At 45.0% G+C, this 13,711-nt stretch overlaps 1 protein-coding gene across 5 annotated transcripts in view; it reads left to right on the top strand.

The window, feature by feature from the left end:
* Positions 1-303: 303 nt before the first annotated feature.
* The window catches only part of LOC119929502 (integrator complex subunit 6-like), a 50,845-nt gene continuing 37,437 nt past the window's right edge, over positions 304-13,711 (top strand). For 4 of the 5 annotated variants that reach the window (XM_038747676.1, XM_038747674.1, XM_038747678.1 and 1 more), the window contains exons 1-2: positions 458-731; positions 831-908. In XM_038747676.1, coding sequence (XP_038603604.1) covers positions 621-731; positions 831-908 — 189 coding nt within the window. In that variant the 5' untranslated portion in view covers positions 458-620. Of the gene's footprint in view, positions 322-457; positions 732-830; positions 909-13,711 lie in introns of those variants that run through there. The other variant, XM_038747675.1, reaches the window with a different exon arrangement.

The following is a 13,711-nucleotide window of genomic DNA, read 5'->3' as shown; positions in this document are numbered from 1 at the left end:
GCACATAGTAAGCGCTCAATAAATACGATTGATTGATTGATTGATTGATTAGTCCAGTGCTCTGCACATAGTAAGCGCTCAATAAATACGACTGATTGATTGATTGATTGACAGGTCTCCCTGAGGCGACGGGAGGCCGCGGAGCGAACTACAACTCCCAGGGTGCCCCGCGGCGCGCCGCCCCTCATGAATATGCATGTCCGGGGAGGGCCGGCGGCCAATGGCGCGGCGGCGGGTCACATGGTGCCCGCGGTAGGTGAGGAGAGAGAAGTTGGGGCTCGGCGAACGGAGGCAGTCCGGAGCCGGCGCTCCAGTGAGCGGGTGCGGCGGAGGCGGCTCCCCGAAGACGACGCTCAGGAGCCGGTGGCCGGGGGGGGGGGCGGCGTCGGAGGAAACACACACACACCCCCACCTTCTCCCTCTCTCTCAAAGTCCCACTCTGGGGGTGAGGGGAGGGGTGTATGTGTGTGTGTGTGCAGCAAGAGGCGAGCAGTCGTCGCCCTCTTTCCCCCCTCCTCCCCCCGGCCCTGTGTGTGTAGAGTGAGTGCGGAGCGGCAGGCAGGCAGGCAGGCAGGGCACCAGGGGGCCAGAGGGGGTGGGGGCGGGGGGCGAGGGGGAAGATGCCTATCCTACTGTTCCTCATAGACACCTCCGCCTCCATGAACCAGCGCACTGACCTGGGCACCTCCTATCTGGACATTGCCAAAGGCGCTGTGGAGATATTTATGAAGGTAAATGGCGGGGGGAGAGGGAGGCCGAGGGCGGGCTCCCGGGGAGAATCAACCGCTTCTGTTAACGTGTCTCTCCCTCTGTGTGTGTGTCCCCCGCAGCTGCGTGCCCGGGACCCGGCCAGCCGCGGAGACAGGTACATGCTGGTCACATACGATGAGCCTCCGTACTGCATCAAGGTAAAGAGAGAAGAAGGAAAAAACCACCACCAAAAAAAGGGGATGAAAATCCTCCAGCGTCCGCCGCCGCCGCCGCCTGTAACTTCCCCGCCCCGGGCGGGGTGGTGGGGGCGGGTCGGGGGCTGCGGCCACAGCGGAGGCCGGTGGCGAAGATGGCGGACATTTTGCTTTTGTATGGGAAGGGGAGAGGGAGGCTGAGGGCGCTGCTGAGATGGAGGGCGGGGGGAGGAGGGAGGAGGAGGAGGCCCCGCCTCTTGGGCGCGCGCCGCTCGCCGGGGGGGCGGGGCCGGAAGGGGCGAGCGCGAGACGGGGAGGTTAGTGCGCCTGCGCCGCCCGGCGGGCAGAGCGAGGCGCGAGCCCCGGGGAGCCGCCCCTTCTCCCTCATTGGCCACGCCCCTGCTCGCTAGCCCCGCCCACGCTCCCCATTGGACGCTCCCGTCGGCCGAAGCCCCGCCCCTTCCGGCCTCCCCTCGCGTCGCCTCAAGTGAAACGAGAGTCTCCTCAGTGGGCTTCCCCTCAGCTTCTCCCCCAGCCCGCCGTCGACAAGGCCTCGGACCGCCCCCAGAAGCACTAATATTAATAATACATTAGTTAAAGTGCTTACTGTGTGCTAAGCACTGGGGTAGATACAAGGTGATCAGGTGGCCCCACGTGGGGCTCCCAGTCTTAATCCCCATTTTACAGATGAGGGAACTGAGGCAATCGATCGTATTTATTGAGCGCTTACTGTGTGCAGAGCACTGTACTAAGCGCTTGCAACAGAGGCACAGAGAATAATAATAATGGCATTTGTTAAGCGCTTACTATGCAAGGCACAGAGAATAATAATAATAATGGCATTTATTAAGCGCTTACTATGTGCAAAGCACTGTTCTGAGCGCTGGGGAGTTTACAAGGTGAGCAGGTGGTTCCACGGGGGGCTCACAGTCTTAATCACCATTTTACAGATGAGGGAACTAAGGCACAGAAAAAAAAATAATGATGGTATTTATGTGCTTACTATGTGCAAAGCACTGTTCTAAGCGCTGGGGAGTTTACAAGGTGATCAGGTGGTCCCACGGGGGGCTCACAGTCTTAATCCCCATTTTACAGATGAGGGAACTGAGGCACAGAAAAAATAATAATAATGATGGCATTTATTAAGTTCTTACAATGTGCAAAGCACTGTTCTAAGCGCTGGGGAGTTTACAAGGTGATCAGGTTGCCCCACGGGGGCTCACAGTCTTGATCCCCATTTTACAGATGAGTGAACTGAGGCACAGAGAATAATAATAATGATGGCATTTATTAAGCACTTACAATGTGCAAAGCTCTGTTCTAAGTGCTGGGGAGTTTACAAGGTGAGCAGGTGGTCCCACGGGGGGCTCACAGTCTTAATCCCCATTTTACAGATGAGGGAACTGAGGCACAGAAAAAAAAATAATAATAATGATAGTATTAAGCGCTTACTATGTGCAAAGCACTGTTCTAAGCGCTGGGGTGTTTACAAGGTGATCAGGTGGTCTGACGGGGGGCTCACAGTCTTAATCCCCATTTTACAGATGAGGGAATTGAGGCACAGGGAATAATAATAATAATGATGGCATTTATTAAGCGTTTACTATGTGCAAAGCACTGTTCTAAGCACTGGGGGGATATAAGGTGATCAGGTTGTCCCACGTGGGGCTCACAGCCATAATCCCGATTTTACAGATGAGGGAACTGAGGCTCAGAGAAGTTAAGTGACTTGCCCATGGTCACACAGCAGACATGTGGCGGAGTGGGATTCAAACCCATGACCTCTGACTCCAAAGCCCGGGCTCTTTCCACTGAGCCACGCTGCTTCTCAAGGTGATCAGGTTGTCCCACGTGGGGCTCACAGTCTTAATCCCCATTTTACAGATGAGGGAACTGAGGCACAGCGAAGCAAAGTGACTTGCCCAAAGTCACACAGCTGACAATTGGCAGAACTGGGATTTGAACCCATGACCTCTGACTCCAAAGCCCGGGCTCTTTCTACTGAGCCATGCTGCTTCTCTAAATAGTAATAATAATAATGACATTTGTTAAAGCGCTTACTGTGTGCCAAGCACTGTTCTAAGCACTGGAATAGATACAAAGGTGATCAGGGTGTCCCACGTGGGGCTCACAGTCTTAATCCCCATTTTACAAAAGAGGTAGCTGAGGCACAAAAGTCGTGGCTTGCCCAATGTCACACAGCAGACATGTGGCGGAGCCCGGGATTAGAACCCACGACCTCTGACTCCCAAGCCCCAGCTTGTTCCACTGAGCCACGCTGCTTCTCTAACTCAAATGAGAGTCTCATTTGGACTTCCCCTCGGCTTTCCCCCGGCCCCAGCTCGCCTTTGACAAGGCCTCGGACCGCCCACCCCCAGAAGTAGTAATAATGGCATTTGTTAATAATAATAATAATAATAATAATAATAATAATATAATAATGGCATTTGTTAAGTGCTTACTATGTGCCGAGCACTGTTCTAAGTGCTGGGGAAGATACAAGGTGATCAGGTTGTCCTTCGTGGGGCTCAGTCTTAATCCCCATTTTATAATAATAATGATGGCATTTGTTAATCAGTCGTATTTATTGAGCGCTTACTGTGTGCAGAGCACTGTACTAAGCGCTTGGGAAGTACAAGTTGGCAACATATAGAGAAAGTCCCTACCCCACAGTGGGCTCACAGTCTAAAAGTGTTAAGTGCTTACTATGTGCAAAGCACTGTTCCAAGAGCTCAGATGAGGTAACTGAGGCACAGAGAAGTTACGTGACTTGCCCAAGGTCACACAGCTGACAAGTGGTGGAGCCCCTGGGATGACCTCTGACCCATGACCCCCATGGGATGACCCATGACCTTTGACCCCCAAGCCCGGGCTCGTTCCACTGAGCCACACTGCTTTTCAAACAAGAGTCTCCACAGTGGGCTTCCCCTCATCTTTCCCCCTGCCCCAGTCTGCCTTTGACAAGGCCTTGCACCATGCCCCTTTCCCCCCACAGAAGTAATAATAATAATGATCGCATTTGATAAGCGCTTACTATGTGTCAAGCACTGTTCTAAGCACTGGGGGAGATACAGGGTCATCAGGTTGTCCCACGTGGGGCTCAAAGGCTTAATCCCCATTTTCCAGATGAGGTAACTGAGGCCCAGAGAAGTGAAGCGACTTAGCCAAAGTCACACAGCTGACAAGTGGTGGAGCTGGGATTAGAACCCACGACCTCTGACTCCCAAGCCCGGGCTCTTTCCACTAAGCCATGCTGCTTCTAATAGTGATTTGCAATCCATTCCACCCCACAAAGTGAGGCCTCTTTCCAATTAAGGCCCAACCTGGGGTTCAGTTTACCCCACCCACTGCTGTAGTCCAGGCCGGGGTGGGGCTGAGGGGGTCAACACCGGCCTCGTTAAAGGCCGAATAATAATAATGGTGGTATTTGAGTGCTTACTATGTGCCACGCACTGTTGTAAGCCCTGGGGTAGGTACAAGGTAATCAGGGGCTCACAGGCTTCATTCCCCATTTTACAGATGAGAGAACTGAGGCACAGAGAAGTGACTTGTCCAAGGTCACAGCAGAAAAGTGGCAGAGCCCAGGATTAGAACCCACGACCTCTGACTCCCAAGCCCGGGATCTTGCCACTAAACCACTCTGCTTCTAGTGTAGAGCTTTCCCTTGGCACCTCAGAAAAACTTGCTCTGCACCGGCTGACATTGGCGGGACGGAGGCTGGCAATCATAGATGTCCTGGGGCATAAAAACTGGGAAGAGGAGGGCAGCAGGAGGGGCAAGTGGGTTGGATCGTTTTGATTTGCAAGCCACCAGGCGAGTTTTAAGGCGGGATTGAATGGAATTACTCCACTGATCAATACCAGATGTTAAGGTTGTAAATTGGAGGGGATCTCCTTTGCTTCCGTTGCCAAAAGGGAACGTGGAACCCGGCGTACTAAATTTATGAGTTTGGCAAGCCTAGCTCCCTTCTCAGTTATTTTGTAGGCAGCCCGCTCAACCCTTTGAACTAGGTTTTTAAGAAACTCTTGTATTTGGGAAAGCAGTGGTTGGGTGCTTTAAATCTGCTTCGCAAAATGAGTTTCCTTAAGTATGTTAAGAATAGTCAGAAAACGAGATTGGGGAAAGTAAGGGAACCAAAGTCCGGTAAAATAAAACTTTATGTTTTAATACTTCACAGGAACATCTTAACTGGTTTTTCCTAAAAGTTCCCATTGCTTCTTGTTTGATTTAAAATTATTTAGGTGCATGGAAGCATTCACGTTTTAATAACTAAGGTTTTTGGAATGTCGTTTTCCTAAACAATGCCTCTTTTTTTCGCAAGGATACACATAATCAGAATCTTAGTTATATCTGTATCCTGTGGTTATAAATATTTACAGATAAACCTTAGGTATTACAAACATATGGTATGGCCCTTCTGGTTACACTGAACTAAAGTGGGCCTGCTTCATCTAGTGGTAAAAGTTCATTCATTCAGGCGTATTTATTGAGCACTTAGAGTGTGCAGAGCATTGTGCTAAGCGCTTGGAAAGTACAATTCAGCAATAGAGACAATCCCTGTCCACATGGGCTTACAGTCTAAAAGGAGGGAGACAGGCTTCGAAGCAAGTAAACAGGCATCAGTAGCGTCAATGTAAGTAAATAGAATTATAGATATGTACATTTATACACAAGTGCTGTGGGGCAGGGAGGGGGTTAGAGCAAAGGGTGTGAGTTGGGTGATGGGGAGGGGGAGCTAAGAAAAAGGGGGGCTTTGGGAAGGCCTCTTGGAGGAGGTGAGCTTTCAGTAGGGATTGGCGGGGGGACTGTGCTAGCTTGGCAGATGTGAGGGGGGAGGGCATTCGTGGCCAGAGGGAGGAGGTAGGCCAAGGATCAATGGTGGGACAGGCGAGGATGAGGCACAGTGAGAAGGTTAGCATCAGAGTAGTGGAGTGTGCAGGCTGGGCTGTAGAAGGACAGAAGGGAGGTGAGGTAAGAGGGGACAAGATGATGGAGAGCTCTGAAGCCAATAGTGAGAAGCTTTTGCTTCATGTGAAGGTTGATAGGCAACCCCTGGAGATTTTTGAGGAGGTGGGTGAGATGCCCAGAGCGTTTCTGTAGAAAGATAATCCGGGCAGCAGAGTGAAAAATGACATTCATTCATTTGGTTGTATTTATTGTTTACTTTGTGCAGAGCAGTGTACTAAGCGCTTGGAAAGTACAATACAGCATTAGAGACAATCCCTGTGCACAACGGGCTTACAGTCTAGAGGACTGTAATGTATTTGTCTTCACATAGTCTATAGAAAGTGTACAATTTTCCGAAAGCAGACTTTAATACATCCTGTAAGTAATCAAGAATGATACTTGAATTGTAAGGAAATTATTTTGTGGCAATTAATAGACCCCTAAAGAGCTTGTTTTATGAGGAGAGAGGTGTATATGTCCTTAAAGAAATTGTAGCTTCTAGGTGCTTTTTCAGGGCTGTGTGTTTTCAATAGAAATCCTTTCAATTTCCCCCAGTTACCAGATTAAGTGATCTGCATTTATAATAATAATAATAGTAATGGCATTTGTTAAGCGCTTACTACGTGCAAAGCACTGTTCTAAGCGCTGGGGGGGGATACAATGTGATCAAGTTGTCCCACGTAGGGCTCACAGTCTTAATCCCCATTTTTACAGATGAGGTAACTGAGGCTCAGAGAAGTTAAGTGACTTGCCCAAGGTCACACAGCAGACTTGTGGTGGAGTCAGGATTCGAACCCACGACCTCTGACTCCAAAGCCCGGGCTTTTTCCACTGAGCCACGCTGCTTCTCTGGTTTATGTATTTATGTATTCATAAATTTATGAATTTATGTATTGGAGGGCTACACATTTTGCATTTCTTTCTGTTGTAGCCCAGTAATTATACCATCTTCATTACATTTCACCAAAGCCTTCAAAATCCTTCCCTTATCACCTTGATTTATGTACTGAGTGTCCCATTGTTGCTGTGGTTGACATATGAGGCATGAGAATTTAGAGAAGTAGATTTAAAACTATTGCGGTTTAGGTTTTGTATTTGTTGTTCCTATTTTTTCTTCCAGAATCACCCAAAACCTGGCATTTCTGCAGCATTTTCTTCTGCTATTTAAAATATTCACAAGTATCTGGTAGCTAGTTGTTCTTTGGCAGCTTGGATTTTTACATTTTTAAAGCTCTGATGTAGAAGAAGACTAGGTAGATTTAAAAAATACTAGCAGTTAATAACATTTACTTGGTACCTATTGTCTGCCACTAAGCACCAGGGTAGATACGAGAAAAACAAATTAAGACCTGGTCCCTGAAGGGGCTCCAGACCCGAGTTGGGGGTTGGCAGGGAGAATAACATAGGACAGAAGAATTTCACAGGAGCACAGCAAAAATAATAAAATATGACAATGGAAATAAATGTCAACCAAGTAGCAGCTGGAGGGATTGAGCCGTAGGTACCGCACTAGGCCAAGCAAACGGTCCTTGACCTCAAGCAGCCACAACTGTTCCAATGTTGGAAAATTTGGGAAGGCAGCTTTATTCCAACGAGAGTTGGTGCGTAGGAAGGAGGAAGGAGTCTCGTCCAGACACCGGGTGGTTGACCTCTCCTTTTCCATCTGCCGTTAGTCTCATAGTCCTGGAGGCCTGGGTCTCCAGGTTGCGTGGTTGCAAACGCTTGTTCCACCATCCATTCTTAACTGGGAGAGGGTACTGGGAATCCGTCTTCATTCCTGTAATGGTCAGTGGGAGGAGGGAGGCTGCTCTGGGCAATGGGTGGAGACCCACTGGATTCCAGAGACCTGATGGCATGAGGATTTGGGATCCTGTGGTTTGTGCGTTTTTACGTTCTCTTTTCTACCACCGTGGCCTCTTAGAATCAATTCTTATAGTAACCGTATAAGGGCCTTGACTTACATCACCCTTTATTGAAATATTTGCAGCATATTTGCCCCTTATGCACTTTCAGTCAATTAGTGTTAGGACTTTGAAGACGGATGTGTTGCAAATAAATGGGGCGGATTGTCGGTCCTTGGTCATCTCTTCTGCCAGTTTCTGACGGGCGTAACTCTAGTAGTTACAAGGGTAATTGCAAACTTCCTGGACGTAGTTTATATCTAACTTTGAATATTATTGCAAAATGCATTTTAAGAGTTATTTTTCCTTATATTTTCATCATTTCCATCGATTCTGTAGTAGGTATGTTTTTGAGCTGGTTGGAAAACATTTTGTTTTCCGTTGGGCGTGCAATTTCCCCTACTGCGTGAAAAGATCTTACTGGTGGAATTTTCTACAAAGTGAGTGTTAAGTATATGAAATTCCATGTTTCACTGAAGGGCTTGGGAGCATTTTACTGTGTACTATACTGTGGTAGGAAATGAGAAAACAGCATCTTAAAAAAGTAAATTGCCAAATCACGTACTGTGTAGTCCTTGATATGGATTGAATTTATCAGTTTGATCTTTGGGGGCACATAAGAAAACATGAATTGCAAACATGTACTTATGGGATCCTTAATTCAAGCTTTGCTACACAAGCAGAACTTGTTATTCATAGTTTTGTAAACCATAACATTAAAGTTGTGCAATATTAGTCTTAAGTTGTTAAAATGAAGCCCTTTTCTAGATTACAAAATACTGGTGAGGAATTTTCGAGAGTAATTCTTGGTAAAGTGGGTTTTGTGTGTGTGTGTAGTAGTAGTTACAAACTCGATCTTTTATTGGCAGTTCTGTTATTTTTATATTTGGTGTTTTGATTGTTTTTCATGTGAATCATAACTTTTATTGTATTGGTTAAGTGCTTACCATGTGCTTGGGCATTGTATAATAAGCGTTGGAGTAGATATTAGATAATCAGATTGGACACAGTCCTTGTCCCTCGTGGGGCTCACGGTCTTAATTCCCATTTTACAGATGAGGTAACCGAGGCATAGAGAAGTTAAGTGACTCGATCAAGGTCACAGAGCAGACAAGTGGTAGAGCTGGGATTAGAACGCCAGCTTGTGCCCTCTCGACTAGGTCATACTGAATTTCAGAGGAAGCTTTGTTATTTCCATTAACTGTAGGTGAATTGATATCACCAGGAACACAGCAACCATGGGAACACTTTTAAAAAACAAAAACAGCATTTTATTGCTATGGGATATGTTGTCACTAAAGGGTATTTAAAGTCCTGTAATTCATTTACCTATAAGTATATTGTTAACTTCTTGGTCTTTGCAAAAAAGGATGAGAGCAGCATTGAATGATCCATTATGCTAGTACTAGTTTGGATTCCCTGCTGAGGGAAGAGGTGAAAAACTGAAATCAATAGAAGAGTAATGTCTTTTCTTTTATTATACTAGAGAAAAATCAGTGCTTTGTATAATTTTAGAAAGTTGATATTTTTGTAAGGCTGGTTAACAACTGAAATTGTTTTGCTTTTCAATTAAAATGCCTTTAAATTGAAACTTGGCCTATCCAGAGACAGCAGGGTAAATGTATATAGTGGTCAGTAGTTTTTAACAATTAGTAGATGTAATGATAGAACTTTTATCAAACGTGCATGCATTTTAAAACATGTTAAATTTTATAAAACATTAGAGTAAGGAAATTTTATTTTCAAAAGTACTTTTTGTCATGTTGGGCTAGATCATCTCCCTGAGAATTGAGACATCATTTGGATAGTGGCCTTTGTTATTTTCCTATTTATAAATATGATTAATGTTTAGAAATGTGGTTGCAGAGGAATTTCCTTTTTCACATGAAGATCATAGTTCCTTTTGGCAAACACCAAAGAGATGCTTTTAGGTCATTCAGTAACAAAGCTAGGGGTTGGGAAATGACTCCTGAGGTACACCAGCTGAGGAAGAACGATAACTGAGAGTTGGTAATTGCTTTTTGGAAATTGTTCCCAGAGCTAGAGACTAAGAAGGGACCTCAAGTGGTTACCTCCTCCGGTGCTTCTCACACTTCTCAATCTGATTGATTATTACATCAGTGGGTCAGAAGTTTGGGATTTGGATAGGACACGGGGAGCTTCCGTATCCCTGTCCCACATGGGGCTCCCAGTCTTAGTCTCCCCATTTTACAGATGAGGTAATTTAGGCACAGAGAGGTGAAGTGACTTGCTCAAGGTCACACAGCAGACAAGTGGCAGAGCTGGGATTAGAACCCACAACTTTCTGACTCCCGGACGCCCGTGATCTATCTACTTCACCATGCTGCTTCTCTATGAACCCAGCCCACAATGGTCTTACAGGCTAGGGAAAGAGAAGATAGACATTAAAATAAATTACCCTTAGGGGAAATGGCAGAGTGTAAGGATGTGTACGCAAGTCCTGGGGAACTGAGAGTGCTTAAGAGATGTCCGCTGTGAGGTTGGGATGGTCCTTTTCACTTATAACCACACTTCCCATACTTCGGTTGGACTGACATAATCAGGAGAAGAGACTTACCCATGGAGATATGAGAAAAGTTGGGCAGGGGGAACCACTCAGAATTGAAAGTCTTTGAGTGTGGCAACAGTGCTACCAGTAGCAGTCTGAAAAATACTGATTCAGCCAAAGTTTATCACATGTGTACTTAATGCTGTATCAAATGGTTGTCAGTCATTTTCAGAACACTTGGGTAAAGGGAGTTTCTGCAATCCCCGTTCTAGTATTTATTAAGGTGGGGAGCCCTGCCTTGGAATGCAGACTCAGGAGTATTGGGAGGGAGAGAAAAGGGGGGCCCAAGAGCATATAGAAAGTAAGTTGCTTAATTTTAATAAGAAAATAGAGGAAATGCTTTTTAAATTTCTCCTTTGTTTTGCTTTTTGTCACCCAAAAACCTTCCGCAAATACTTTTTTTGCCTCTGGAGATGTTCTCATTTATCATGTGCTATTGAATGTCGGAGTATAGCGAAATATATGTAAGCTTGTTAAGGGCAGGGAACGTGTCTGCTAATTCTATCATATTGGACTCTCCCAAGTGCTTAGTACAGTGCTCTTCACTTAGGAGATGCAGCATGGCTCAGTGGAAAGAGCACGGGTTTGGGAGTCAGAGGTCATGGATTCGAATTCCTGCTCCACCAATTGTCAGCTGTGTGACCTTGGGCAAGTCACTTAGCTTCTCTGTGCCTCAGTTACCTCATGTGTAAAATGGGGATTAAGACTGTGAGCCCCACGTGGGACACCTGATGACCTTGTATCCACCCCAGCGCTTCGAACAGTGCTTTGCACATAGTAAGTGCTTAACAAATGCCATTATTATTATAGTAAGTGCTCAATAGATATTAATTGATTGATATTAAAATTTGTATAGATGTGGCGGGTGGATCAATTAGAGATAGGGAAAAATGATTTGGTTATAGCAGTATATTGGCAAAATAGATGAGAAAGTAAGAATCATGGACCCAGACTTCTGCACTGTTTTTTTAGTAAAGAAAAATAACTTGCTACTTAAATGTAATTTGATCCATGGTACTGCTAATGCCAGGTTCAGTATGCAATAATGTAGTTCTCGGGTCATGGAATCATAAGGTAGAAGAGAATCTTGAATAAGCATGTCATTCGTGCCCTGGATATCGGGCAGGCTTGCATTGGTGAAGCCCTGAGAACATCACAAAAATAGTGATCCTTTATTTTATGAAGTATTCTACATCCAGGGCTAGTTCTGTTGAGGTTATATAATGCAAATGTTAATGCAGCCAAATCAATTGAAATTTGGGAAGTTGGCTACAGAGGGCTGGCAGTGTCCTTATAAAAAGATAAATAATATGATTCAAGGAAGAGTAATCAATTCAATTTGGAATTCTTCCCGGTGATGTTGGCTAATAAAATAGTGGAAACACTTCTGTATCGTAATCAACAACAGGTAATTATCGAGGCTCAGTGGGGAACATGGCCGCTATGGAGGTTTATAGATTGTGTGAATATGGTGATCTCGGCCCCAAGTACCTAATAGTCTACAGAGACTAATTTAAAGGGGTGATTTACTTGCAGACTTTTGAATAGAACCTAATATAAACAGGAAAATGACGTCCAGGTATTTTAACACATAAGGATTTATTTTCTCCCTCATTTAAATGCCAACCGATGTCCCACCTCATCCGTGAAGCCATATCAGTTTCACATGTTAGTGAAGTATTTTTAACTTTCAAAAATGATGACTTTATAATTGTATAAGAACATTATAAATCTTTTCCTCTGTTGCACCAATGCCCAAGATGCCTCAAACTGTCACTGAAAGGAAATATTTTTCAAAAAGCCGTAGAGAAACAGGTCTCCTTCCCTGACAGCCATCCTCATGATTAGGGATGCTCCAATCAATCAATCAATCATATTTATGTATTTGTGCCAAGCTTATCTCTGCTAAATAAAAGCCTTTTGGCTAAGAATGCCTTTATTCTATAATGCAGCATGTCATAGCAGAAAGAACATGGACTTGGGGAGTCAGAGAACCTGGGTTCTAATCCCAGCTGTGCCCCCTTGTGTGCTGTGTGACCTTGGCCAAGTTGCTTCACTTCTGTGCCTCAGTTTCCTCTTCTGTAAAATGGCTATTTAAATCCCACTCTCTCCTTAGATTGAACCCCATGTGCGATGGAGACTGTGTCCAACCTGATTATCTTTTATCTGCCCAGCATTTAGTACAGTGCTTGGCTCATGGTAAATGCTTAACAAGTTCCAAAATAATAACTGAGCGCTTACTGTGTGCAGAGCGTGCTTGGGAGAGTTCGGAGCTGCAAGACACAATCTCTACTCCCAAGGGGCTTAAATCTGTAGTTCTTCTCTCCAGTAATTCATCCTAGACCTGTTCGCTGTGAGTGAGCTAAATCCATTTTCATCTTTGTAGAAACCATGACATACAACTTTTAATAACCTAATATATCTCTTTTTGTCTGTTAATTTGGTCAATTAACCACATTTGACCTATTGAATGCACTGCTGATTTTCTTCCATCTGGGTAGATTCCATAGAGGAGGAAGTTTTGAGTAATATTTTAATGGGAGTTGGAAAGTAGGGTAGAAAGAAGGTTAGAGAGCCTTTGTAAAGGTTTTGAAGTAGAGTTGTGAGGAATGCAATTTTGAAGGATGGTTAAAAAAAAGTTTGGCTGCTAGATTGTGGGAAGAGGAGCCCGGAGTTTTGCTTAGTAGAACCAGTTGGCGGAGGGTCTTGAAACTTGAGATGAGGTCCAGTTTTGCTTTGGAAGGGTGATTGGGAGTCTCTGAATAGATTTGATAAAGAGAACAAAGAGAAAAGTGATATTGTGGGATGTTAGAATGGTACTAGAAGATGGGTTTTGGTGGTTGTATTTTCGATGGAAGAAAGGAAAGTGGGGTGGCCACTAAGGTAACTGCAGTTAGTCCAAGTAGAATATGGCCAAAACTTCTATAAGGACTTTGACAATAGATGTGAGAAAGAAAGGGTGAATTTGAGTGAAAAAATAATAATTGTGTGCATTGAATGCTTGTCTGCTGACCACTGTACTGGTCAGACACAGTCCCTGCCACAGTTTAAGTGGGAGAAATTATGGCAGGGGAGAGTTGGATATTATAGTTGATTGACTACGGAGTTAAGAATGGTGGAGTCAAAAGAAGAGTGGATTTAAAAGGCCTTATTTAAGCTTTTTCCAGTGAGGGAAGTGATATTTATATCAGTGAGGCAACCATCTTACCAGAGAAGTAGTTTACCATCTCAGCAGAGGCATAGGGAAAATGTTCTGGCCCTGATCATTAATCTATGGCCTTCCAGAGGTCAAGATGAGTGCTGTAGAAAAATTGGGAGAGTTTAGAGATAAGTTGCATAGCTTGTACTAGAAAGGAAAAATGAGGCATTTACAAAGGTCAGACATGTCC

Source organism: Tachyglossus aculeatus, chromosome 6 (assembly GCF_015852505.1).
Source record: "Tachyglossus aculeatus isolate mTacAcu1 chromosome 6, mTacAcu1.pri, whole genome shotgun sequence".
In the NCBI taxonomy this organism is placed as follows: Eukaryota; Metazoa; Chordata; class Mammalia; order Monotremata; family Tachyglossidae; genus Tachyglossus; species Tachyglossus aculeatus.
This window is presented reverse-complemented; position numbering and strand designations above follow the sequence as displayed.